Here is a 27,603-nt window from a genome sequence, read left to right as displayed (position 1 = left end):
CCTTCAACCCACAGGACTCTTCACTCAAGTTGCATTTCAGGTAACAGTTTATAATTGTTTGTTTGTTTTTTGAGTACAAGGTATTAAGTCTTTAAGTATGTCACATGGGTTATACTGGCACTAAAAACATTATCTTGGACTGTGCGCCCGGGATTTGATCTGCCAAGCTTCCAGACACCCCACTGTCCCTCTGCCCTCCCCTCACTCAGGCCCTGTGCCCCCCACCCCCACACGCTGCTTTCAAACTCACGACCCTCAAGCCCGGCTCGGCCGCGCCCCCTGATTGGCCGGGCGCGCCCGCCACCCGCCGGTCGCCGGCGTCACGGCTCCCCGCAGCCTCGGTCCGCCGCCGCCTCCCCGGCAGCCCCGGTCGGCGCAAGTGCGGAGCGCAGGGGGAGGGGGCTGGAGCGGCGGAGCGCGGCTGGCATCGGCCCGGAGGGATTAAGTTTCCTGGTCACGCGTGCGTGTCGGTGCGCGTCTGTCCCGTCGTGACTGTGGAGGGGAGTGCGAGCGCGGGCCACCCCCTGCTCCTGGACCTCTTGTGCCACAGTGGGCGAGACCGGGTAAGTAATCCGGAGCCGGGCCTGGGAGGCCGGAGCGCGCCCCCGCGTCCTGCGCGCGCCGGCCGGGAAGGTGCGCGGGTGCCCGGGGGCTGGGCGCAGGGGATGGCACGGGGGACGGGAAGGGGTGGGGGCCCGGGTGCGCTCGCTCCACCCCGCGCGGCCCGAGAGGCCCGCTGCGCGGTCGCCTTCCTAAAAGGATGGGGTCTGGAAGTTTCCTTTGCTCCTCCCCAAATCCCTCAGGACACCACTTCCCCCGTTCACCCGATTATCCCAAGTGGTTCTAAAAGTTGTTTCTTTTTTGTGTTCTCCCCTCCCCCACCACCAAGAGGGGTGTGTAGAAACGGTGTCGGGTGGGGTGGTGGCTGAGCGGGCAGGGCCTTCTGGGGGTGAGGAGCCTGTTGATCTCTGCCGGGTGGACGCCCCCCCCCTCCACCTTGCCCTGAGCGTGGTGGGGGGGGGGGCCGGGGGCTGAGAATGCTCCCGGTCTAGCGCCCCTAGCTTCTGGTTGTAGGGTGGCCCCCAAGGCAGAGCCACTAATCGGTACCCTTTCCCCCTCGGTGCCCAATCATCTGCTGTGCGTGCGGCTGGGCTGGGTTAGCTAGCTCTGTCCGTTCCCTTCCCCCCACCCTGCCCCGGCGGATGGGCGTCTTTGTCCGCCGCCTTGGGATGCCGGATGTCCCGCAGGGAAGAGCTGTTTGGGGAGCCGTGCTTTGTGTCTTGGGGAACTCGTGCTTGTGTCGGGGGATGGGGGTGGGCAGTGATGGTGTAACGTTTTTGTTTGCAACCTTTGCGGAGGCACCGAAAGGCCTAGTTCTCTGTGGTCCTGGGGAATCACGAGGAAATTCCAAGCCCGGGCTCCTGGGGAGGGCGGCCTGGGCGGAAGGAAGGTGGTGGTCGCTGGCCAAGCAGAGGTGAGGAGTCTGCGCCCCTCGGTGGCGCAGCGGCAGAGGTTGCTGTGCTGGGAGGGAAGATGCTGGCGGCTGGAGCTGAGCTTAGAGGCGGAGGCCGGTGCGGGGGAGTGGGGTGGGGAGGGTGGCTGGTGTTTGTTGCCTTAGTAGCATCAGATAACGGTGGAGGACCCTGACTTCACCAGCCGGCAAGGAACACCTCTCATGTTCTTTAAATGTCCCGAGGGAAGAGAATCTGAAAAGTACCAGAGCCCCCGTGCCAACATCTTGTACTGGTGGACAGCTGTGCTGTAAACATTCCCTTTGGGTTTTCGTTTGCATTCATGTAAGTTGTGCTTTATAAAAATAATTGACATCTAATTTGCAGACTAATAAGATGATGGTCCTTGGGAACTTGGGAATGTGTGTGTGTGCTGGTTGACTTGGGTGGTAGGTACTTGCAGAACGTTTATGTAAGGGTCAGGCATCAGAGTTTGTGTATTCTGTGCGTTAGTTAGTGGCTAGTGGAATGTAGATAATCAGCTACTTTAAAAACACAACAAAACTTAGAAGTTCCTTGGCTCAAACTTCTGATATAATACAGAGCTCTGGGTGCATGCACCCTGTACCCTCTTGTATGTCAGTTAAGTAAAGATAGTTTTGGGGATCCCAAGTTCTCCACTCCTCCTCTCTATCTTATATGGTAAAATAAAATCAGACTGAGCTGATTCTCTATATACTTAGAGATCAAATGTATAATTTATCTTTAACATTGCATTTTTGTCTTCCCTATCTGCTTTCAGCATTTCTTCTTTCTGTTGCCTTTCCTATTTCTGGTTTTCTCCCTTTATCCACTTTCTTTGTGTATATGTGTGCGTGTGCATGTATGCACACATGCGCACATATTGGTCCTGGGGCTTGAACTCAGGGCCTAGGCACTGTACTTTAGCTTTTTTTTCCCAAGCTACTTGGGCTACAGTTCCACATCTGGCTGTTTGCTGGTTAGAGATATGTCTTGTGGACTATCTTACCCATTCTGGCTTGTAATCACTATCCTTAGATCTCAGCCTCCTGAATAACTGGGATTACAGACCTGAGTCACAGGCTCCGGAAGGCGTTCATCATCATCTTTAATCACTGAAGTCTGATAGTTGTGGTCTGGGAAGGGATGTAATGTTTAATATTTTTAGTGTCCTCCAAATTACTGTTGCATAGTATTTTGCTTGGCCCTTGAAGATATGTTTGTATTTCACAGCCCTTTTAAATGCATACTGGACATAGTAGAGGCTGTCCTCATACTGCTGAATCTATGTAGTTGGGGATGACTGGAAGTGGTGCTGTGGCTCAAGTGATAGAGAACTAGCCTTGAGCTGAAGAGCTCAAGGACAGCGCCCAGGCCCAGAGTTCAAGCTCCAGGACTGATCAAAAAACAGGATGGACAAAGAAAAGGGGCGAGGAGCTTTAAACTGTGGTTTTTCATTGATTCAGCCTCATTGGCACTTCTAGCATTTTTCTGATGGAGTGTGCAACCTCTGCTTTACAAAGAAAGAAGAGGTGGACCCATTGTGTAAGGTGAAGAGTAAGTGAGTTAGAAGATGATCAAGAACATTGGGTTGCTCGAAAGGTAACTAACTGTTCTGAGTTAGTGGTGGATTATTTTCTCCTGATTAATCCCAAATCTGATTTCATAGATTTGGTTCCATTTGAGTTGCAGATTGGCCTCAGTTTGTATCTTCACAACAAGTCGAGTTCCCTATGAATTTCATCAAATATTTTGAGGCAAAGATTGATTGGATATATGCCTCCAAATGTGTTCTAACAAACAGTCCATCTGCCAGAGGGATATACACTTCACAGTGTAGAAGTACATGACTCTCAGTGAATTCAAGACTGCTTGATGCTACATGGGAATGGTGATATTTCCCAGTGATATGAAAGCAACACTTGGGAGGCTGAGGCAGGAGCGTTTCAAGTTTGAGGCCAGCCTGGGCTATGTAGTGAGATTCTGCTTTATATTCCAATACCAAAAAGCACATAAAGTGAACCAACCAAAAAAAATAGACCTATGTCTTAAGGTAGTACTCATTTACAACAAGAAATGTATTACATTCTCTTGTCAATCAATATTATTCACAGGATATCATTTACATGAATGAAAATAGGGAAAAGGTGTGTAGCATGGTAAAGTTGATATGTTACAATCATACTTCTTAGGGTGCTGTGGGCTAGGAACTGTTAAGAAGGTAGTTCTTCAAGATAAGTCAATGATAAGTAACTAGTTGCCTCTTTGTAAAATATTTCTTTTTTATTATTGTTTAATAATTATTTATTGTCAAAGTGATGTACAGAGCAGTTACAGTTTCATACATAAGGCAGTGGGTACATTTCTTGTATAATTTGTTACCTCCTCCCCAAATATTTCTTTTTTAAAAAGGTAGTTACTGGATTAGTAGGTAGTTACAGATGGATTGGGAGGTATGCTGCATTTGATTAGGTTCTTGTATCTAGAGGTAGCTGTTATGCAGTAAAAGTTCAGGGATTCTAAGACAGTAGATCAACATGGGGTGCTAGCATACTTTAGGCTCTTCAGCAAGAAGCAGAGGGTCTTCTGTCTTTAGATAAGAGGAGGAGGAAAGTGAAGAAGGTGTTTTTTTTTTGGCCAGTCCTGGGCCTTGGACTCAGGGCCTGAGCACTGTCCCTGGCTTCTTCCTGCTCAAGGCTAGCACTCTGCCACTTGAGCCACAGCGCCGCTTCTGGCCGTTTTCTGTATATGCGGTGCCGGGGAATCGAACCTAGGGCCTCGTGTATTCGAGGCAGGCACTCTTGCCACTAGGCATATCCCCAGCCCGAAGAAGGTGTTTTGGGTATGAAGTACAGCTTTTTTCTTTTTGCATTGGGAAATGGAGGTGATGGTGTAGAAGAGGCTGGAAAGTGGGCAGGGTAGTAGGAACTAGAATCCATTTCCTTGTGCCTTTCTGGTGTAGAATAGAGAGTTTGGCTAGGGAAGGGAAACTGATGAAAAGTAATGAAGTGTATATAGTGAGAGTTTTGGTTTTAAACTTTTGATGTTACCAGAAAGTATGCATAGTGAATCAGTCTTAGTCCTAGCATCTGGCAAAAGAGTTATTCAGGCAAGAAGAAAAAGTAGTGAAAGTGATAGGAAGCAAATATAACAGAGAAAGGAGATTATTATGTGTTATAATGCCATGGGAATATGACACTACAGTTCATCTTCTGCCATCTTCTGGGCGTAGGCTCAGAGTTTTAAGGGTTAAATAGAGGAAAAACTAGTGTCAAGGGACAAAGATATGCAGTTTTAAGTATCTCCCTTAAAGGTGTAGCATAGATGGTCATTCTTCAGTTCTGGCTCTCCTGGGTTCTGGAGAAGTTTTTGCTATCCTCACTTGAGAAGCTGTCTCATTCCCAAGAGATGACTTCTCTGTCTCCAACGTACAGCCTGGAACTGCAAATTATCCTCATTTGGGAGTGACCATTCTGCTAGGCTCCAACATTCCTTGTGCATAGTTGTAGTCCTTGGTTGTAAAGATTCTTATCAGTTTTGTCTTTATTGGAACCCAAGTTGAGATTGCAAAATAACTGTGAAGAGAGTGGCTTAGAACAATGACAAACACAAAATAGAGACAGGGATGCCAGCAAAGACAGTTTAAGTACTTGTTACTGATGTAACTGAAAAACTAGGTATGGGCTCTTGTGAGAACAATAGCCTTAGCTTTTGTGGTTTCAATACTTAATGAGATTGCTTGCAGTAAATGCCTATCCCTAGGTTTACTCTACAGGACAAAGATCACTTGTGAATCACAAAGTCTTAATTACAGTATTTTCTATTAAGGACCTCTTGAAAGTAGCATTCATTTATTTATTTGTGCCAGGCAGGACAGGTGCTTGAATTCAGACAGGGCCTTGTGCTTTCACTTGGCTTTTCATCCAAGGCTGCTGTTCTACCAATTGAATCATGCCTCCACTTTTTGCTTTTTGCTGGTTAATTTGAGATAAGAGTCTCATGGACCTATCTGTCCAGGCTGTCTATGAACCTAGATCCTCATGTCTCAGCCTGTGTGTAGCTAGGATAACAGGTGTGTTCTAGCAGCTCCCAGCCTCTATTGTTTTATAAAAGCTTTATTTTCTTAAAGTTCTTCCTTCTCGTTAATAATTATTACAACATTGAATTTGGTAAACATTAAAAATGAATGTTATACATTTCAGTATTCTTTGTGGCTGATTTAAAACAACACTATTTTCATTAAATTACATTGACCAAAAATCTGTATGTCCTCTACATGTTTTGTGGGCTAACATTTGGTATAATCTTTTGATTCCTGGAAATTTCTTCCCATTTTGGGGAGAATGCAGGTATAAAAAAGTAATTTAAATCATATGTAGTAAGATATCAGAAGCTTTCTTGTAGATGCTGAAATTTTAGTTGATGAACTAGTGAAATATTAAATTAATTCTCTCAATTCTGGACAGCTTAATTTAAAATAAAGAAGTAAACTAAGACTGAAATACTTGTCCTTTTCTTTTTGTCTGTCTGTGGTGGTGAAATCTGTTTTGTTTATAGAGCCTTCTTATTTTTATCCTTTTTTTGTATAAACCACTTTACTTCCAGATCTTAGATGGTTCAAATGCATTCATGAAGGGAGAGTCAGAAAGGAAACACTTTAAGAGAGGTGAAAACCCTTTGACAGCAGCTATTTATACACATGCATGCACACACAGGGACATCCCCATAAACATATATAGACTTACAGAAATGCAGATGCCAACCGGCAGACCATCACAGACATTTTAGGGAAAGCCTCCTTAGGTTTTATTGAAGCTTTGATGTTGGTTTTGAATAGTTTGAGTAGGTCCAAGATAGTTTACCATTTTTTCTTATTTATCACTCTAAGTTATATATAGCTGTTTCTAGCCCATTTAAGAAACATGGAAGGCACAGACAAGTGTGAAGACAAAAATTTGTCTATAATTCTGTTAGTCAAATGCCAATCTCCACCCCTCCCTACCCACTGCCAAACCTCCATGTACTTTGGAAATGTAGATGCTTAAATTATTTTGCTAAACTAATGAATTAGTAGATCTGTGTATGGGTATATTTCACTGATTGCTTTATTATTTTTCCCCATCAAAGATATGCAAGATCTTAAATATCCATCTATTTTGGGTTGACATTAATAACACTTATTTGACGCAGTGTCTCTTCACTCTTGAGGTGTAATGTAGTCAATGCCCTGCTAACACACGGGACACAAGATACAAAATTAACTGCTAAAAAGTAACTTCACAACAGTTTTATATGAGATGGTTGCTAGGATGCTTCACTTCAGGGACTGGTTGTAGAGAATGGGCAGGTGAATATGTCATTTCCAACTTCTGCAAGTATAAGCAATAATAAAATTCTATTGATCATAAGCCACCAAGCCTATGGTATTTTATTACAGCAATCCCAAAGGGCTAAAACAGGATACTAGCAAGATGTGAAAAGCTGTGCAAACCTGTACACATGAAATGTTGCGGAGTGATTCAAGTGGTAGAACACCTGTCTAGCAAGTGCAAAGCCTTGACTTCAAATTTTAGTACAACAAAGCTAAACAATTGATGACCTCACATAATGATAGTATTACAAGAATTAAAATTGTATAATTAAAAAACATTTCACGTGTACAAGGTTTGCATATTTGCATAGCTTTTCACATCTCGCTAGTATCCTGTTTTAGCTCTTGGAGATTGCTGTAATAAAACACCATAGGCTTGGTGGCTTATGATCAATAGAATTTTATTGTTGCTTAACACTTTCAGAAGTTGGAAAGTGCAAGATCAAGGTGCAGGCAGAGTCAGTGTCTGATAAGGGCCACAGTTTCCTGGTTCATAGGATGTGCCTTTATGCTGTGTCATCTCATGGTGAGGGGGCCAGGCATCTCTCTGAGGCTGTTCTTAAGCAGTCTTCTTACCCTTGAGGGTCTTGTTTTGTCTTGGTGACATAATTACTTCTCAAAAGCCTCATCTCCTAATACCATCCTTCTGGGAATTAAGATTTCAACACAGTAATGTGTGTGTGTGTGTGTGTGTATTTATATATTTATATAGTATATAATAATATGTATAATAATATATACTATATATGTATTATATATATGTAAAATAACAAACTTTGGTAGTATAGAAGTCCCTTTAACAGGTCCTGCTTTGTATAAGCTATTACTAGATAGAATTCATAAAGCTTAGTTATTACCAATCCTTCCCTACAAGTCTATTTGGTTTTAGTAAGTCCAGCATGAAGTCTACCTGTGGACAACATAGGACTAGAGGAGCCTTCATTATAGAGTTTGGTGGAGAGTTGTGTTGCCCCCTCCCTCCTTCTTTACCATGTTCATGATTTTCCTGGGAGTACTCAATGTTGTCATCTTACACCATTTTAGAAAAGTATGTCATTAAACATGCTCTGTGTCACAAAATATTTTTAGATCTGTTTTGTGGCTAAAGTAGAAAACAACACGAAACAGCCTGTGGACCTGGATTACTGCTTCCTAGCCCGCTTCATTAAGTCCAGTGGTTATTGTTGGGGCAAAACCCAGGAGGTTATGTTTTCTCAGGAGGGTGCAAGGACTGTTTATTTTATTGTGGATTTATTTGTAATTGATGCATACCATAAAATCATCTGCTCATTCAAGATAGTGGACATATTTGACACTTAAAAGTTTTTTTAATCTCTCCCAATCTCCCTTATATAACCATTCCTGTCTTCATATAATCACCAAGCTGCTTCTTTTAAATTTGTTGTTTTTGTTTTTCTTAGCAATTTATTAGTTTATTTCAAACTATATTTTTTATTAGTCATTTTTTTTTGTGTGCCTGTTTTGGCGCTTGAACTCAGGGCCTAGGTCCTGTTCCTGAGCTTTTGTTCTTAAGGTTAGTGCTCTAACTACTTGATCCACAGCTCCACATATGTATTTTTTGGTGCTTAATTGGAGATAGGAGTGTAACAGACTTTCCTGCCCTGGCTGGCTTTAAACTGTGATTCCCAGATTCAACCCCTTGAATAGCTAGGATTACAGACATGAACCATAAGTGCCCAGATTATTACTCAATTTTAAGAAGCTTATTTATTATCTTAAAGTAGTTGTTCAAATGGGTTTCAACTCAGTATATTGACTTATGAGTACAGAATATCTTGATCACTGTCCCCTCTTTCAGCTAATTTGCTTTCTATCTCAACAGGTTTGTATTCTCTACAACTTTACATAAATAGATTCACACAGTATTCTTTTTTTGCCTGATTTTTTTTCACCACCAGTTATATAATAAATTATATTGCTTATATTCATGATTTACTCTTGTTTATTACTCAGTACTAGTCCATTGTACAGATGTAAATACCCAAAGGAGTTTTTTCATGATTTAGAATTCTATGTTTGTCCATTATAGTAATAGTACTCATTCTTGGTTTTGTGGATGAGGAAAAAATTACCTTTTTAAGATCAATAGTTGAGACCTGGAAATTAAACAGACAAAAGACAAGTTAACAGGAGACAAAAGCATATAAATTCACTTGGTGTTTTAAATTTTCACACATGATGGCTATGCAGAAAAGGCTTTCAGGGCTGGGAATGTGGATAGTGGTAGAATGCTTGCCTAGCATGCATGAAGCCCTGGGTTGGATTCCTCAGTACTACATAAGCAGGAAAAGCTGGAAGTAGCTCTGTGGCTCAAAAGATTGAGTGCTGGCTTTGAGCAAAAAAAGCTCAGGGATAGTTGCCCAGGTCCTGAGTTCAAGCCCCAGGACTGGTCAGAACAAAACAAAACGAAGGAAAAAGAAGGGCTTTCATAGTAAAAGTTGTTTTCCTCTTACTGGTACAGGAGAGAGGAGTATATTTGCCAATAGAAATCAATGTCACACTAACAACGGGAAAATTTTGCCTTGCTCTTGGGTGGCAAAGCTGAGGATTGAGAATCCTTAGGCCAAAGTGGCATGTTCCAGGGTGACATTTTCTTCTGATCTCCCTAGTTTCAACTGTGTGGGTCAGAATTTTCTATTTGGCAGTTTCTCCTCTCCTGTTCTGGTGATAATATATTTGTTAATATTGTTAGTGATAATAGTGTCCAGTACTTAGAATTCTTTAAAAAATTTTTCGTCTCTCCCCTCTCCTGTTCTTGTTTTTTAATTTTTTTTGAGGTGATAGAGCTTGATCTCAGGGACTTGAAATTGCTATTGCCTAGTTCTCAAGTGAGCTTTGCTTTGATTTTCATTTCTGAAAGTTTTCATTGACAGTATCTTAGAGAATCTGACAATGGTCACAAGGAAACTGACTCAGATTAAAAGGGCTTTTTACCATGTTTTGCTTCTTGGTGGGAGAAATAAGCTATAATCAAGTTTTCCTATGGGATCAGCTTTCACTTTAGTGGAGGAAGTGATTTAGTTCTTCCTATGCATCTGAAACCTCAGGAAGCCCCACCCTAAGCCCCACCCTACTCTAGGGCCTGTTAGTCTGATGAATGCTAAGGAATTTTGTAGAGCTTCCTAGGTCATCTCACTTTCTTTCCTCTTTCAGCATCCTTACCTCATTATTACTTTTTTTTCTTTTTTCACTCTATTATGTCTTTGTATATATGAAACATATTCACCTGTTTTCTCTGGTAGGTATCTTAGTAATTAAGGCAAGTCAGTACTTGGACTAAGCTGAATTTTGGGGTTTGCAATTGTCAGGTTCATTTCTACTCCCTTGAAGTACAATGGAGAATGATTCTGAGGACCCTCAATAGTGTAGGGAGTGTCCAGTCATGGGGGAGATGTCATAAAACTGTGTACTTTGCTATGTATCTAGGACATGATAGTTTGCAGTTTCCACTACAGAATGAGCAATGCTGACTTGTATGAAAGAATTTGTAAGCTACATAATCTAAGAGCAGTTGGGAATGGCAAAATAGAGTGACATACAGGCTGCATGAAGTGAATACCAAGTAACAATAGCAATCACTTTTGTATGCCTATTAATCTCAGGCATTTTGTATATGTTAGTTCTGTCTATTTTAAAAGTGGAAAGAGCAGCTCAGAGTAGCTAAGGGACTTACTAAGATTTCACCACTAGTAAAAAGAATAGTACTCATTGAAGAGATTTATTTATAAAGCACTCGGGAAGCTCTGAAAACACAGCTGCCTGGAGATACTTAATCTGAATGTAATTAACTATTATTAGAATTATTATTATTAGAGGATTTAAGATGCTTACTTTCTATTAAAGTCTTGGGTAATTCACTTGATACCTTTTTTACTTATAAGCTTCATGCAGCCAGGAGAAACCCTACCTTTCTGAGCCTCAGTTTTCTTATCTGGAAAATGAGAGTGTCTAAATGAGTACTGGTGAAGATGCGTTCTGCTTAAGGAAACAAGAATATCTGAAAGGTACTTCATAAACAGATCCATTTTAAGCAGTAAAAGCAATGCCAATTTTGATGGCTAAGCATTCACTTTCTGGGAGAATCATTAGAATAGAATGAATAGCAACTAATTCTTAAATATAAATCTATTATTGGTTGTTAAGGAATAGCACTTAAAAAACTCAGAATAACAGATTGTTATTTCAATTTGTAGATTAGAACTATGGCTTGAAATTTTTTGACATTTCAAATATGTGTGTGTATGCACACACACTCACACACACACACACACACACACATATTTGGAAAGTTCTGCCTCTCTATGAGAGTATTTGGTGGTGATTTGTGCCTGAGGAATAAAGTTGCTTTTTTAAACTCACAGTGCTGTTGTGTGAAAGGTTAGACAGTGTGTTATTCAGGGAGTCTAATTGTATTGAGTAAGGCTTAAATCTAAAAACAATATTATCTTTTAAGTAGTTGTACAAAGGGGCTTCAGTTCATCAGGTGAGTTTGTAAATACAGTGCAGCTTGATCAGTGTCACCCCTTTCACATTCTCCCCTATCTCCTCCATACTCACCCATTCCCTCAGGTTTCTAGGCTTACATTTCACATGTGCACATTGACTCTTATGAGTGTAATGTATTTGTCTACCCTTCCTCTCTCCATTTGTCTGTCCTCCCTCCCCTGGTGCTCCGTCTCCCAACAACACATATTCCAGCTTTCTAGTATTCATTTTATTAAACTGTTAAGTTATATATCTAACCATTGCAATCTTCCCCTATGTATATCATATTTTAGTCAATAAGTGCATATGCTCTCGTATACGTTTTCATATATATTTGTAACTTAAATCTAACTTCCACACATGAGAGAAAAACATGTGCTCTTATGTTGGAATAAGGTTCTTTAATCCTTAACCTTCTTCCTCTTCTCTGTGAGCTGCCAAATCCTCTTGAAGCTGATTTAAGCTACTTTTCGCCTAAACTGTTCAGGTAATTGTTGGTATTTTGTTATATAGGCTTCTCAGTTATAACATATTAACAGATATAGAAATATGATTGTTTAATAACAGGTCTGAGTTAGATGAGCCTGATAAAGTTAATGATCTTTTTTGGTCCTCTATCTCCACATCTTTAAAATCTGGTGTTGGGAATTTGGATCTTACAAAGTAAGTGTGTGTGTGTGTGTGTGTGTGTGTGTGTGTGTGTGTGTGTATACTGATGCCTTAACCCAGGGTCTAGGTGCTGTCCTTTAGCTTTTTTGCTCAAGACTGGTATTCCACCACTTGAACCACAGCTCCACTTCTGGCTTTTTGGTGGTTAATTGGGGATAAGAGTATTATGGACTTTTGTGCCTGGATTAGCTTTGAAGTGTCATCCTCAGATCTTACCTCCCTGAGTAGTTTGTATAACAAGTGTGAGCCAGTTGGTGCCTGGCCAAACTCATAAAGTTTTATAAAACTTTTTCAAAAAAAATTTGTTATTGTTGCAAAAGCAAGTGTTGTTTTCTTCTGCCAGCCACATTTGAATGTTCTGAATTGCTTCATGAAAAATGTTCTGAAGAGTGTGCTCAGAGACGGAGTATCAGAGTGTCATTGTCCATAGGCCCCTCACAAATTCCGCACATGGTATATCTCTGCACAGATCTGGAGTTCCACCCAGAAGTCATACAAGCCACTGATGACCACAAACATTATACAGGTCACATGAAGCAGCACTTTGTTATTGTGTTTTCTGTCCAGAAGACTTTTGATCAGAAAAATGAGCCTACTCTTTTATGAGTAAAGTTTGTAAAAATTTTCATTTTTACTCCTATTCAAATTCAGCAAACGGGACTCGTGGAAACTATTACTTGAATTTAGAAGGTACTGATTGATGGGGGAATGATAAAAATATCCAATAAAATAGAGTACTTATAGCTGTGATAAATAAGTGATAATGGTAGGTGATACTTCATCATTTTTACAGAAAAGATTTCAGAATGGGAAAAGTGTTTTGGAACACTATAGGGAAGTGGTAGAAATATAATTATTTTTAATAGTTAATGGGAAAAAATCCTAGGAAATCACCTTGAAGGTCATACTACTTGATGCAGCATGACTGTAATATTCAGGTCTCCCTTACACCTCTGAATTCCACAGTGAATGGAGGGTTGTCTGTCATTACCTATTAGGACTTAACTGAGGAATCTCTGGGTTACAACCAACAAAGCCTTGCATTGTTGTGCCCCAGACCTGTTACTAAGATCTCACCAGCTGAATGAAAACCGTGTCACCGAGTGGGCAGCCCAGGAATGGCAAATGTCTTCTCTCCTGTCTTCTTCTCCTGCTGTTGATAAGTCCTAACACAGACCAGCTGTCCGCCGTGTTTCTGGGTCCCATGGGGACACTGAGTATTTGTGCTTTTTATAAGCACCAAGGACACAGTCTGCCCAGGCTCACTAGGGAATTGCTTCATTCCAGGCAGGCAAAAGGGCAGAAGGCAGGAACTTGCAGTAATTTCTCAGGAGAATTCTGTTGCCAGTGGAGAAATTGCACCTGAGGGTTTTGTGCCACAAAGCTAATCCTTCTGCATGTTTTAGGTTTCCCTCAGGAAAACACTGTGGCCGGGCTTTGAGTGCTTTATGAGCAACTAACTTCTGTGGAGTCGGACATTGATGTGCTCACCTGCAAGAGCAGCCCTTGGAGGGAATCTTTGTGCCTGGCTCTGCCCAACAAATATGCCTGGCATTTTGCATCTTGGCACTGAACACTGAAAACATGGTTATGAACGGGGCCAACAACCTAAATTCCTTTGAGTTTAACTAGGGAGTAAGAGACTAGAAAAGGCTAAACTTCACTCTCAGAAGCACTAAATCTTTTTCCTGAGTTTCCTTGGTTCCTGATTGTGTGAGTTATCTGTTCGGAAGTACTGCCTGTGTCCTATAGGGGAGTGCTAAGAGAGGGCATTATGGATGGAAAGTATGGGTGCCTGGAGATGATATTTGAAACCGTAGTTTTAATGTGTACTTTGACTCTTTTTTAACCTAAAAAAATATGAATGAAGGTGGAGGATAAGCAGGTAAGTATAAGTGATGAACAGGATTGACTTGTCTAATACATTTATTTTTTTTAAAAAAGGTAAGTTCAGCTTATAAATAATTGAGTAATAGCAGCAGTCCAGTGATATAAACCTCAGTGAGGTTTGTATAATCCATCCACAGGGAGTTTTGTCTGCATGTTCCTCTTCCTCCCTCCCCAGTTCCCTCCTGCTCCATGAGTTGTACAGTTGGTTTATAGCATATAGTTTTATAAGTATTGCTGTTTCATTGGTTCTCCTTTTACCCTTTTTCTCTCCATTTTGAAGTTCTCCTTCCCCTCCCTAGTTCCAATAAACATATATATGTAATACCCAGGGTACTGAAATCAGTAACAGTGACATCAGGGGTAAAACAGTGGGGAGAAAAAAGACAAAAGAAAGTGGCATAATATCAGATGGTACATTGAAAATAATGACAATGGCAAACCACTTATTTCCATAACTTGGAGTTCATTTCACTTAACCTCATCTTATGTGTTCATATGTACATAGCTATTGAGCTATTGTGATTTTCTGCTAGGACTATCCTAGATATATGCTAATTATTACCAATGAGGGAAACCATAGAGTCTATGTTTCTTTATGTCTGGCTCACTTAGTATAATTTTTCCAAGTCATTTTTTCTGATTGAGGCATTCCATTCCATTGTGTATATGTACTACCTTTTCTTGATCCATTCATCTTCTGAGGGGCATCTGGGTTGGTTCCATATTTTAGCGATGGCAAATTGTGCTGCGATGAACATAGTTTTCCTGGTGCTTTCATGTGGTCTTGCTTGTAATCTTTTAGCTATATGCCCAGAAGTGGAGCTGCTGGGTCCTAGGGGAGCTCTATCTTTAGCCTTTTGAGGAACCTCCACACTGCTTTCCAGAGTGGTTGAACAAGTTTACACTCCCACCAACAAACAGTGTAGTAGGTTTCCCTTTTGGCCACGTCCTCTCCAGCATGTTATTAGTTTTCTTGCTAATGGCCATTTTTCCTGGGGTGAAGTAGAATCTCAATGTTGTTTTGACTTGCATTTCTTTTATGGTCAGTGATGTTGAGCACTTCTTCATGTGTCTCTTGGCTATTCTCATTTCCTATTCAGAGAAGTCTCTTTTTAGGTCTGTAGCCCATTTATTAAGGGAACAGTTGATTCTTTGAGGATTTGTTTTGGGGTAACTTAATTTTTTGAGTTCTATATATAGTTGAAATATGAGGCCCATGTCTGTTATATGTTGGCCATTCTTATTTCCATTGCTAAGATGCCCCTCAGTAGATGAAGGGATCAATATGCGGTACATATACACAATGGAATTCTATGCTTCCATCAGAAAGAATAGCATCGCCACATTTGTCAGGAAATGGAAAGGCCTGGCAAAAATTATATAAAGCAAAGTAATCTAGACCCCAAAAATGTAAGTTTCTTTCCCTCATACATAATAACTAGAATATGTCCATGATATTCTTAACAAGGGGTCTCAACCCAATTGCTAAGCACATTGGGCCATATATAATAAAGCATATCAACATGAACTCCAAGAAGTTGAAACAAGATGTCCTTATTATGTCCTGTGTGTAGTTTTTTTTTTGTCTCTGTTTCTCATAGTTTTCTGTACCTTGTGTCTTGCATGTAAGTTTATTCAATTTGTGAAAGGAAAAGGGAATTACATCAGCAGGACAAAGGACTAGCTAATGCAACAAGGACATTCACTTGACACTAGATTGCATATCAACCTTACAACAGTGGGGAGGGAACTAGGGAGAGGTAAGCTGGAGAAAATGAGGGATGGGGTAACAGTGTTTAAAAATCAAATGTATCCATTATCTTACTTATGTAATTGTAAACTCTTGCTTGCTTATCACCTTTTCAATAAAGATTTTTTTAAAAAGCACTAGGAGTTGAGCTAGTTTCCTATTTGCAGTGAAGTTGAAGTTAGGTTCTAAATTGGATAAGGAAAGTCAGTAACTTGTTCTCTGTTCTTACCCAAAGCAAAAATTGTGGGCATATACTGTGCTTCTCATCATCTATATCTTTTCCTCTTCTTCTTCCTCTTCCTCCTCCTCTTCCTCTCCCCACTCCTTTTCACTTTTCTTACCACAAAGAGGTAAGAGGCCAGCTGTTTTCTAAGAGAAGTGCCCTCATCATTTTCAAGATGAAGAATGAGGATGTATGTTGGTATATTCCTTTTCTTTAATGGAAGAATAATTGACTGACTTCCTAATAACCTGGGATTTTCTGTGAGGCAAAGGGTAGATGCAGCTATGGAGACAGTTGTGCAGAATTGTTCACATCAAACATAGAAATGCTTAGTGTATGGACATTAGCAGTGCAGATCTCTGTACTTAGGAGTCTAGTTAAGCACTAAGCTTAGAGAAAGCTTTATATGGATTGAAGAAATTAAAGATGTGTTTGGAAAGCAGAAGATTATGGTTAAAAGTGTATTTTGAAAAGTGAAACAAATTAGCACTGTGTTCTCTTTCATTCATTTATTAACCTAGGATTTAACCTATTACCTTGTAGAGGTTCATAGTTCATATCTGCTTTGGTAGCTTGGTTAATTTCTAAGTTATATGTGTCTGTTGGCTTCCCATTTAACACTGGTCATTTGAGGGTAAGAACACAGAACATATCTTTTTACATTTTTGCCCTCAGAATTTCTTATAGAGATTGAAATAAACTTTACATTCTCTGCTAAGGAAATCTATTTTTAATTCAGGAGCTCAGTGGTCTGTTTTAAGAAGATCCTAAGGAAATATTTTGGAAACTTCTGCCATCTTATTTAAGAGAGAAATTTTGCTTTTCTCCTTATCCCAGTGTGGCAGGATTGAATATATAATTTTGAATACATTTTAAGGTGATAATTTTTGTCCTTAAAGAAAACTATATAGTTAAATCAAGTTTGTAATGTTAAAAGGAATTATGATATTATTATGAACTTTTTAAGAGTGCTGAGTTTTAGAGTAAAATTTAATCATCCTATTTTTTTCTTCCCAGTGTTCTTTTTCAGTCGCTGTTTTAATCATTGCAGAGGACATTGAACTTTGAAAAAAAAATGTTGGAAACCATAGGTAAGACTATTCTTTTCTGTCTTATTGGATATCTTTGAATATTATACAGTCTTCATGGGAGATTCTATCTATAGTAACTTACCTTAGATTCAAAAAGTTTTCGCCTACTAACTTTTTACCATTTCTGTGATTGGACAATTTTATTTGAGGTATTTTAAAAACAAACCATTTGTAAGCAAAAGTATGAGATATTCTATTAATCATTGGGTTTATTAAAGCTTTATGTAAGCCTAATTCTAATTAATGAACTAGTTGTGGCTCTTTCTGGATGGTCCCAGAAAGTTAGGAGTTCAGTGTTTTTTGTTTTTGTTTTTTTGTGTTGGTCCTGGGGCTTGAACTGTGGGCACCATCCCCCAGCTTCCTTTTTTTGCTCAAGGCTAGTTCTCTACCACTTGAGCCTCTGTGACACTTCTGGCTTTTTCTGAGTAGCTTATTGGAGATAAGAGTCTATGGACTTTCCTACCTGGGCTGGCTTCGAAGTGTGATCCTCAGATCTCAGGCTGTTATGTAGCTAAGATTACAGGTAGAAGCTACCAGCATTCGGCAACTTTAGTATTTTTAATACTGAGAAAAGGCCATAATTCATGTAGTTGTGGTGGTGAGGTACTACTGACAATGAAACAAGCACATTAACAAACTTTCAACCTTTTGTGCAGTTTAATTTCTGTATGCGATAATTTAGGTGAAGTAGCTGCATTTCCAAGTTCATCTTTTATCCCACTACTTGTTAGCTTTAGGAACATGACTTTATAGAACCATTCACAGGTATCTCCTCTGTGGTACATAGCTGCAGCTGTCTGACCCCTTGGCTCTACCCCATACTCTGAGTATGACTGTTAAAAAGTATCTACTAGTCACTCTGGCACTTAAATGTTACTGGCTGGGGTTTAACAGCTGCAGGCTGTGAGGAGTAGAGGGGAAGTTGGTGGCAATAAACGAAAAAGGCACTATTTTGGTGATAATAATGATTTTTGTTCCCAGTTCTATTCTGATCATTAAAATGCTTGGATGCACTTTTCCTCCATTACTCATTTTAAATTGAAGTCATACACCATAGAGACTACTAGTCCACATAGGAAAATTCCTCATTAGAAAGTGGGGAGGAAAGAGAAGTGCAAAATTACGTAAACCATTGGATTTTTAAAGCTTTATTCTGTTAGCTATTACCGAGTTGCCTGCCTTCTAGGAATCGGTATGGAAATGAGTAATACTCAGTTACCATGGGAATATGGCCCAGAATAATCCTCTCATATGTATCTTTAGGGTAAAAATCCTGCATGAGTAAATAATGCTCATTTTAATTTGCTTATGTAGGTGAATTCATGGTCAATATTACTTCTCATGTCAATTACCAGATTTCTGTATAATTCCACAATGGGTGCTATAGAAAGTATCTCCGGTGATCACCCTTATGTGGCAAATATGTTTTAATGGATATACTTATTATCATCATGAATGTATTGGGGCATATGTCTGAATACTCCATAAAGACAACACAGGAACAGAACAGGTGGCTATCAAGTACATGTAACCCTTGCTACTGAGGGGAGGCTATGATTGCAGGTTGGCCTGGGTAAAAGTTTGTGTGACCCTTTCTTAACCCATAGCTGGGTACAGTAGAGGATGCATGTCATCTCTAACTATGTGGGAGGCTGTGGTTGTGAGGATCATGGTTCGAGGAGAGTCCTTGCAGATAAGTTCAGTAGATTCTATCTGTACAGAGACAGGCTGGATGCAGTGGTGCCAGCCTGTCAAATGCTACAAAGCATAAAAATGGGTGGACTGCATTCCAGACATGAGCCTGCACAGGAAGTTAGATAAAAGCATGTATGTATGTATGTATGTATTGATATTTATATTGATTAAATATACTTTTTGCAACACGATGCCTAACTCATAAGGTACAAAACTTAGTTGAATTTGTTTGATGTATATGTAAATATGTGATTTAATTTGGGGGGAGACACTTCTAGTATTAAGCAATGTTTACAAAATTTTAAATCACTGTATATTGTTATTCATCATACTTGCATAGGACATATTTTAATCACATGTATCCCTCGATTACCCTCCTTTCCCTTTTCTCTTTCCAGAAGAAGTGGCTTGAAAAGACTGAATTATGAAATGTTTCCTAATAAATTTTCTAGGATGGTTTGCTCCCTCCTGTGTGAAATTGTTATATTTTAGGTGTTGCCATTCATTGGTGATGTTATTCATATCTACTTACTATTGAGATAATTATATTACTCATTTTTCTTTTCTTAAATAAGATTTTAAGTGTCTTTTTTGAGAAGGAAAATATCCACACTTCTGAGATCACAGATTATTGGTTTTATGTATTTTTACAAAGGTTTGAAGTAGCTGGCATTGGAATTCAAATATCTATCATGTGAATAAGTTTCTGTGGCCTTCCCAGTTGCATGTAGTGTATGCTTTACTCAGTGCCCTGCTTTCACATACATTTTTCTCTAAGACACTTGAAAGTTTGAAGGACATATGTAGAGCAACATGTTTATTCTCCTCTTATTTGGATTGATATGAAATGTATGCAGATGTGCTGTTTAATTTTGAAGAAAAATATTTAGAGTATTGAAGTGTTTTTTATTTTTGTACTGTATTAAAAATTTTGTACTTTAGAACTGTTTTGTGCACTCCGGTGGAATAGCGTTAAGTGTATCCATAGATTTAACATGTATCTTTTGACTTGCATGTGTCATTGACTGACTAATGCTGCTATTTGGAATAGACAAAAACCGGGCCCTGCAGGCAGCAGAGCGCTTGCAAGCTAAGCTACGAGAACGTGGGGATGCAGTAAATGAAGAAAAACTGAGCCTTCTGAAGTCAGTTCTGCAGAGTCCACTTTTCAGCCAGATTCTGAACCTTCAGACTTCTATACAGCAGCTGAAGGACCAGGTAGGGTATCACTTGCCCATGCGGGCATTCACAGTATGACAGAGACCCTGTTAAACACTCCTGTTTTTCCAAAGGCTGATTTTTATATGCTTTAATGAATAGTTAATGAAGTCATTTAGGCCTCCAAATAAGACATTCAGATTTGCTGTGGCTTTTTCTCTCCTAGTTATTTTTGTAATGGTTGTTGCAGTATGTTGTAGAAGATATGACATTGTGTTGAAAGCTCTGGAAGCTGAAGAATGAGTTCCTGAAGGAGAAAGGATAATACAAATGTTTGGGGTGCATGGCTGTAGACTTGATTTCCATCCTCACTAAGCCTCACTGATCATGTGCTCTACTCATTCAGATTCTAACAGTCATTGCACTCAGAAGATTGTAGATAAGCCTGGATTTGCATGTGTAATCATGTGTGTGAGGAAAGGAAATCACCTCTGTTTTGACAGTATAAGGAATAATTACATTGTCATCAGTTAGAGGAATTGCAATTCTCACTTCTTAAAAGAGTGTAAGTAGCAATTGCTTCCATGACAGCATCAGATGGTGATAAACATTAGAACTTCTAAATGTAACACCATGTTTTTTCCCTGTAAAAATTATGAGCATTAAAAAGTTTGAACAGTTATATTAAAGTTGAAACATCTCAAATGACAGAAGGAAAACTAAAGTCAGATGTTCTTTGAACTTACTTAATTTAATCACCATGTCTCAGGTTTAAAAAAGAAATAAAACAGTTCGAATACTCATGAGGTTTGAAGTCAATCTAATTATGCCTTCAAGTTAGCACTCATTCTCATGTTTTTAACATTAATTTAATAGTTATGGAAGACTTGCTAGCAAATATTCAGCCTTCAAAGGTTCAAAATGAAACTTGAAGACTAATTTCATAATTCAGTGAAAAAACAGGTCCTATTAAAAACTCCAAAATTGTGCCAAATGCAAAAGAACAAATAGTAGTTAGTTTGTCTAATGTCATGTAGATAATTAGTCTAGATGTATATTTACTTGTTACATCTCCAAAAGAAGTCAATTAAGTGTCTTAAAAACACTTCACTTTTACAATACAATTTAAAGTTAAAACAAAAGCGATACCTGCCTGCATACACACAAGAAATACTTTTCTTTGTTATTTTTGTTTTTGGCAGGGCTAGGCCTTTGAATCCATAACCTCACACTTGCTGAGGAGGCACTTTTACCACAGAACTATACTTCCAGCTCTGATTTTTTTTTTTTTATTCTCAATAGCTAGGGTAGCAGGCACACTGCCACCAAGTCTAGGTCTTAGCTGAGAATGGCCTCCATGAACTTTTTCTCTGCTGGAACTGGCCTCAAACCATGGTCCCCACATTTTCAGCCTCCAAGTAGCTAGGGTTATAGACATGAGCCACCCATGTCTAGCTTCAAAAATATGTCTCTACAGTGAAAGGGGAACAGTATTTGCACCAGTCTTGTATGATAAAAGGACTGGGCATATGGAAGAGGAGGATACAGGCTCTAAGAATATTTGGGTGCTTAAATACTCTGGGCATGTCTTGCATTTGCATGTCTTCGGACTTTTTTCCCTCATCATTATTCATATAGAGGAGAAAACTGATACTTAACAAGACCAAGGAAAACATATCACTGTGCCCTGTTTAGCACCATGACTTAGAGAAGTTGAGTAACTTGTTTATAAAGGTAGAGTCAGGGTTAAATTAAAAAAAAAAAAAACCCTAGGAAGTTTTGCTGTGGCTCAAGTGGTAGAGTGCTAACCTCGAGCTCAAGAGCCCAGGACAGCGCCCAGGCCCCGAGTTCAAGTCCCACAACCAACAAGAACAACAACAAAAATTTAGTCTGTGCTGCACTTTTTCTATCTTCCTATAGGCTAGAAACTAGACCCCTAGATGCCAAGACTTTCATTTCTGATAACTTTTCAGAGGTTCTGTGATTTCTTGCTTTATTCTCCATTCATAGCTAATTTAATTTATTTGCTAGCTTTTTTTTTGGTATGACTAAAGCAAAACTTCGAAATCTATTATTTTCTATTTTAAGTTTTTTTTTTCATTTCTTTATTGTCAAAGCGAGGTGCAAAGGGGTTACAGTTTCATAAGTAAGGCAGTGAGTACATTTCTTTTCTTTTCTTTTCTTTTTTTTTTTTGTGCCAGTCCTGGGCCTTGGACTCAGGGCCTGAGCACTGTCCCTGGCTTCTTTTTGCTCAAGGCTAGCACTCTACCACTTGAGCCACAGCGCCACTTCTGGCCATTTTCTGTATATGTGGTGCTGGGGAATTGAACCCAGGGCCTCATGTATACGAGGCAAGCACTCTTGCCACTAGGCCATATTCCCAGCCTGTGAGTACATTTCTTATCTAACTTGTTACTTCCTCCCTCATCCCTCCACCTTCCCCCTCCCCACTTCCCTCCCCCACATGAGTTGTACAGTTGGTTTACACCATATAGTTTTGTAAACATTGCTGTTGGATTGTTTTGTTTTTTATCTTTGTCTCTTGATTTTGGCATTTCCTTTCCCTTCCCTAGTTCTAATACATGTATTTTAAGTTTTTTTTAAAAAAATTATTTTTTGGTCGTACTGGGGCTTGAATTCAAAGCTTTGTATTTGCAAAGCCTACTATTTAAATCATACCTCTGACCTCTTTTTGTCTTTTTTGTTTGTTTGTTTTCTTTTTATGCCAGTCCTAAGGCTTGAATTTAGTTAGGGCCTGGGCACTGTCGCTGAAGCTTTTTGCTTAAGGCTAACTCTCTAGCAATTGAGCCACAGATCCACTAATGGATTTTTTAGAAGTTTATTAGATTTAAGAGTCCATGGACTTTCCTGTTCCAGGTGGCTATGAACCTTCTGAATAGGTAGGATTACAGGTGTCCAGGCTTCAGCCACCAGCACACAGCTGCCTTGACTGTTTTTGAAGTAGGATCTCTTAAGCCTGGTCTAGTGGTCTGCAGTCCTAATACTTGTTCTTACCTGTGCAGCTGGAGATGATAGGTTCTGTGCCCAGCCACTGTTTCCCTTATAACTGAAATAACAGGTGTGCACCACTTTGCCCAACTATTCAGAGAAAAGGAGTCTTAGGAACTTTTATTTCTGAGATGACCTTGGACTATGACCCCCAATTATTGCCTCTCAAGTAGCTAGGAGGTGCTTGGCCTATCTGAAGAATGAAATGTTTTTTTTTTTTTTTTTTTTTTTGCCAGTCCTGGAGCTTGGATTCAGGGCCTGAGCACTGTCCCTGGCTTCTTTTTGCTCAAGGCTAACACTCTGCCACTTGAGCCACAGTGCTACTTCTGGCCATTTTCTATATATGTGGTGTTGGGGAATCGAACCCAGGGCTTCATGTATATGAGTCAAGCACTCTTGCCACTAGGCCATGTTCCCAGCCCTGAAAAATGAAATGTTAAAGATTATAGATCATTCTTTAACATGTTAGACTTACCAATTGCTAATTCATTAAGGTGTGTGTGTGGGCGGTGTTGATACTGGAACTCAGGGTCTCATGATCTTGTTTAGCTTTCTTTTTTGCTTATAGAACATGCTACCCATTGAGCTACACATCCCTTTTTGTTTTCCTTTTGCTAGGTAATTGGAGATTCATGTCTAAAAGATTTGTCTGCCTAGACTGACTTTGAATTGATCCTCAGATCTCTGCTGAGTATGTAGTTTTCTGAGTAATGTATTATAAACATGAGCCATCCCCATAGCTAACACATTAATCCTTTATAATTTAGTAATTAGTACATCTAAGGAATGAAATTTGTTTCATGGTTTTAAAGATGACTACAGAAATGTTTGCATTGGATAGCTTATATTACCTTATACTTTTACATGTATAATCTTATAGGCACAGTAGGTAAGCTACTGTTTCCATCTTTTTTATGGTGATGAGAACATTCGATCCCTCCAGTTCTTCCCCTCCACCATTCTCTTGTCAGAGAAGCAAAAAGAATGAATAGTGGAAACACCCAAGGTGTAGTAGCATATTGGAGAACAAGATCATATTGTTGCAATAACGACAGATGCTGACATGTCATGTTGAATTAAGCCTACAATTTTTTTCTCTCAGATCCTTCTCATTACTTCTATTCAGTAATGTTTAATTTTTTCCAATTTGCTTCTTCAGTACTGAGACTACCCTTAGAAATCAAACTGTTTCCCTTTGGCAAATTAAACACTTGACAGGTGTGTAACAGAGAGGGCAAGAAAGCCATGCCCTGAAGGGATGTGCTATTTAAATATTGTCAAAAATATTAACAGGTCTGAGAGTATAATTGATGCCTCCGTTTAACTCTGCCACATTGTTCATTGTTCTAACCGCCAGCTAAAAGGATGTGTACTATTAAACCTGAATAATCTCTGATAGCTCCAGTTCATTTCCTATTGCACGACTTCTGTTTAAGTGAAGAGGAAAAAATAGAACTGTGACTGTGTGTCAGTGATCTGTCAAATGCAAATTCTCAAGTAGTGTCCTCACTGTCACCTAGTCATCACTGCTAATAACTACAGGGCGTAATGAGTATTCATGACAAAAATCCAGCTATTGTGGGGAAAATAAACACGTTAGCGATTTAATAATGGAAACGTGTCAGCCTTGAGGATATTGTATTTGCATATTTATTCTGTTAAGTTTCTCCAGTCCAATACAGGTGGGTGCTATTTGCCTGATGAATTAATTGCCTGGCCTTATGAACTGACCCAAAGGCATTAAATTAATCTTCTTGTCCTAAATGTTTTGTAGAAAACTGTGATTTAGAATTATTCATTTTGATAGAAATTTGAGGACCAATGTTTAGGAATTGACATTGCCAAGATGATTTTTAAAGCTATGCCACAGAGATTAATTCAAACATTGGAGAAATGATGTTGATAACTAGGTTACAAAAGCTGCTTATTTGTGAAATGAGCCTCAGGGCCTAGAATATTCAGGAGATCTTCTTGTCAATGATCTCCAGCCTTTCTGGAAATATTCTATTCTTTTGTTGTTGTTTGTTTAATATTTCCAGGTTCCCTAGTTCATTAATCTTCACAAAATTTGGCTCACACCATTTCAAGTAGATGTGGTGTAAGCACAATGTAAGCCAAATATTTCTTTGGAAAATTATGATATCTCATGAAATAATTGCTCAATGTTGGTTGATTAATTAGATCTTTAAAAAATTATTCCTAGAATGACATAGTTTTATGATGAACATTTTTGTTTTGCAGTTTTGTATTTGTAACTTTCACAAGTTCACATTCCAGAAAAGAATTTGAATTACCTTCTGAAGGCAAGCATAAGAATATTGCAGAGATACCAACAACCTTGACTTACTAAAACTGAGCATATCATTAAATTTCAGGTTCCTAGGAGCAAGGGCACAAAAGGGTGTGTGTGACATTGCTCATAAATGGCATTGTATGTATAAATTACTTTCTTGAATTGCAGCTACTTAAAGATAATAAAAATATATTTTAAAAAGATTAAAAAGGGTAAAATAACCAAAGGGTTATACAGTGCTCATTTAAAGAGCTTAGGTAGTGAGTCAAATTGTCTATGGGATGGTTATCACACGAACACTTTCATGACAGGCTTATATTCATGTATTAAGCCTTCATCGAACATTTAAAATCCACAAAATGGAATGAATTTCAAGATGGAGGGTTTAGAGAACATAGGAAATAAAGGGAATGGTGTAAGAGAAAAGTTAATAAGGTTTGTAGGATTCTTTATCTTGCTGAAGGCACAGCTGACATGGATGAAAAGAGAGTCAAGTTACATGGTTAGACATATTACACAAGAAGCCAGTGGGAGCCATTGTATAGCACTGGCAACACAAAGAAGATCTGGTTCAATGGTTCTTAGGGCTAGCAATTCCAGTGATTCTAGTTAATCATAGAGATGGTGCTGAGCTTTTTGGAGTACCTTCATGCTCCAGTTCCCTTTCATTGACTGCCTGTTGCATGTGGGCCAGGGTAGATTGTAAATCGCATTCTAAAACCAACATCTGTATTGATAGCTTTGTGGATTTCCAGCTCTGTTTTCAGTGCTCCTTGCACATGGGCTGTCTTCTCATTATCTTTCTCCTGTTGATCCTGCAGGTCTCCGTTTTCCTGCTTCAGTTGTTCTTTCTCACTGCAGAGCTGTTGGTTTCTTATTTTGTTGGAGTCCAGGGCAAGCACCAAGTGTTGGCAGCACCTCTCCAGATCCTAGGTGTTATTGGGACCTGAGGCTCTCTTGACCCTGGCAACTCTGCCTGTGTCCAAACATAGGGGAGGCTCAGGGTCAGCATGTTCTTTGGCTGTACCCTCAATTGAATTACAGTCCCTACTGGTATTTGTTATGGGGTTACTTCCTTTTTTTCTTTTTCTTTTTCTTGCCAGTCCTGGGGAGTGGACTCAGAGCCTGAGCACTGTCCCTGGCTTCTTTTTGCTCAAGGCTAGCACTCTACCCCTTGAGCCACAGAGCCCCTTCTGCCTTTTTCTGTTTATGTGGTACTGAGGAATCGAACCAAGGGCTTCATGTATGCAAGGCAAGCACTCTACCACTAAGCCATATTCCCAGCCCCTTATCTCCCTTTTTTTGTTTTCTTCTTTTTCTTGAATTTTACAGGTCCACCAGGACAGTTTTTGTGCTGGTATTCTTTCCTGTACCTTTCTTTTCTTTTTTTTTTTCATCTTGCTTGTTCAGACATACCAGCACTGGGATGTGGAAGATGGGGTAACCACATGCCCAGCCTCTCTGAAATCACCTCTGTTCTCAAAAATCACTATGTCTACTTCCTACTGTAGCTCCAAAGTCACCTTGATTGTCTCGCTCACCACTCAGCCATCTCTAACTTCCTCAAGTGGTGGTAGTAGTGGTGTAAGGCAACAGAAGGAATGCTAGTGCTACTAGGCAGCGTGGAATGTGGGCTTGGCCCCAATTTTTTTTTTTTTTTGCTAGTCCTGGAGCTTGAACTCTGGGCCTGAGCACTGTCCCTGGCTTCTTTTTGCCCAAGGCTACCACTCTGCCAATTTGAGCCACAGCGCCACTTCTGGCCTTTTCTATATATGTGGTGCTGAGGAATTGAACCCAGGGCTTCATGTTATAGGAGGCAAGCACTCTTGCCACTAGGCCATATTCCCAGCCCGGCCCCAATCCTTATATCCCACTGGTCAGAGAAAAACTTGAACTAGTAGGGGATGGGGTCAGAAAGGGTGGACTCATGATGACAGTTGCTCCTGCAGCCTCATCTCCATCTAACTCTCTCCAGTTTGGTTGGGGACAAGAGTGGGACCTGCTTTAGCTAGATAGGTGCTCAGTTTTTTTTTTTTTTTGGCCAGTCCTGGGCCTTGGACTCAGGGCCTGAGCACTGTCCCTGGCTTCTTCCCGCTCAAGGCTAGCACTCTGCCGCTTGAGCCACAGCGCCGCTTCTGGCCGTTTTCTGTATATGTGGTGCTGGGGAATCGAACCTAGGGCCTCGTGTATTCGAGGCAGGCACTCTTGCCACTAGGCTATATCCCCAGCCCAGGTGCTCAGTTTTACATGTACCTTTCCTGGCTTCCCTCATACAACTTTCACCACTAGAGTTTCCCCTGGGCTTTCAATGTCCTCCAGGAAGTAACACCAAGAAACACAGCTAGTTGCCCACATCTGATGCATTTCTGCTGTCATTCCATGCAGAAGTAGCTCTATTGTTCTAACCATATTGTTCTAACCAAGTTGACAATTATATTCTGATCAGAGAGTCACCGAGGTTCATAATGTTCTTGAT

The 27,603-nt window shown here is 39.9% G+C and overlaps 1 protein-coding gene across 11 annotated transcripts in view; it reads left to right on the top strand.

Annotated features, from left to right (window-relative positions):
• The first annotated feature begins 361 nt into the window (after window positions 1-361).
• Mpdz (multiple PDZ domain crumbs cell polarity complex component) overlaps window positions 362-27,603 on the top strand; it is a 149,613-nt gene continuing 122,371 nt past the window's right edge. For 5 of the 11 annotated variants that reach the window (XM_048350257.1, XM_048350098.1, XM_048349910.1 and 2 more), the window contains exons 1-3: window positions 363-563; window positions 16,899-16,972; window positions 19,719-19,885. In XM_048350257.1, the coding sequence (XP_048206214.1) occupies window positions 16,957-16,972; window positions 19,719-19,885 (183 nt within the window). In that variant the 5' untranslated portion in view covers window positions 363-563; window positions 16,899-16,956. Of the gene's footprint in view, window positions 564-1,712; window positions 1,797-12,876; window positions 13,804-16,898; window positions 16,973-19,718; window positions 19,886-27,603 lie in introns of those variants that run through there. The other 6 variants (XM_048350012.1, XM_048349799.1, XM_048349964.1 and 3 more) reach the window with 3 other exon arrangements.

Source organism: Perognathus longimembris, chromosome 1, assembly GCF_023159225.1.
Source record: "Perognathus longimembris pacificus isolate PPM17 chromosome 1, ASM2315922v1, whole genome shotgun sequence".
Lineage (NCBI taxonomy): Eukaryota > Metazoa > Chordata > Mammalia > Rodentia > Heteromyidae > Perognathus > Perognathus longimembris.
This window is presented reverse-complemented; position numbering and strand designations above follow the sequence as displayed.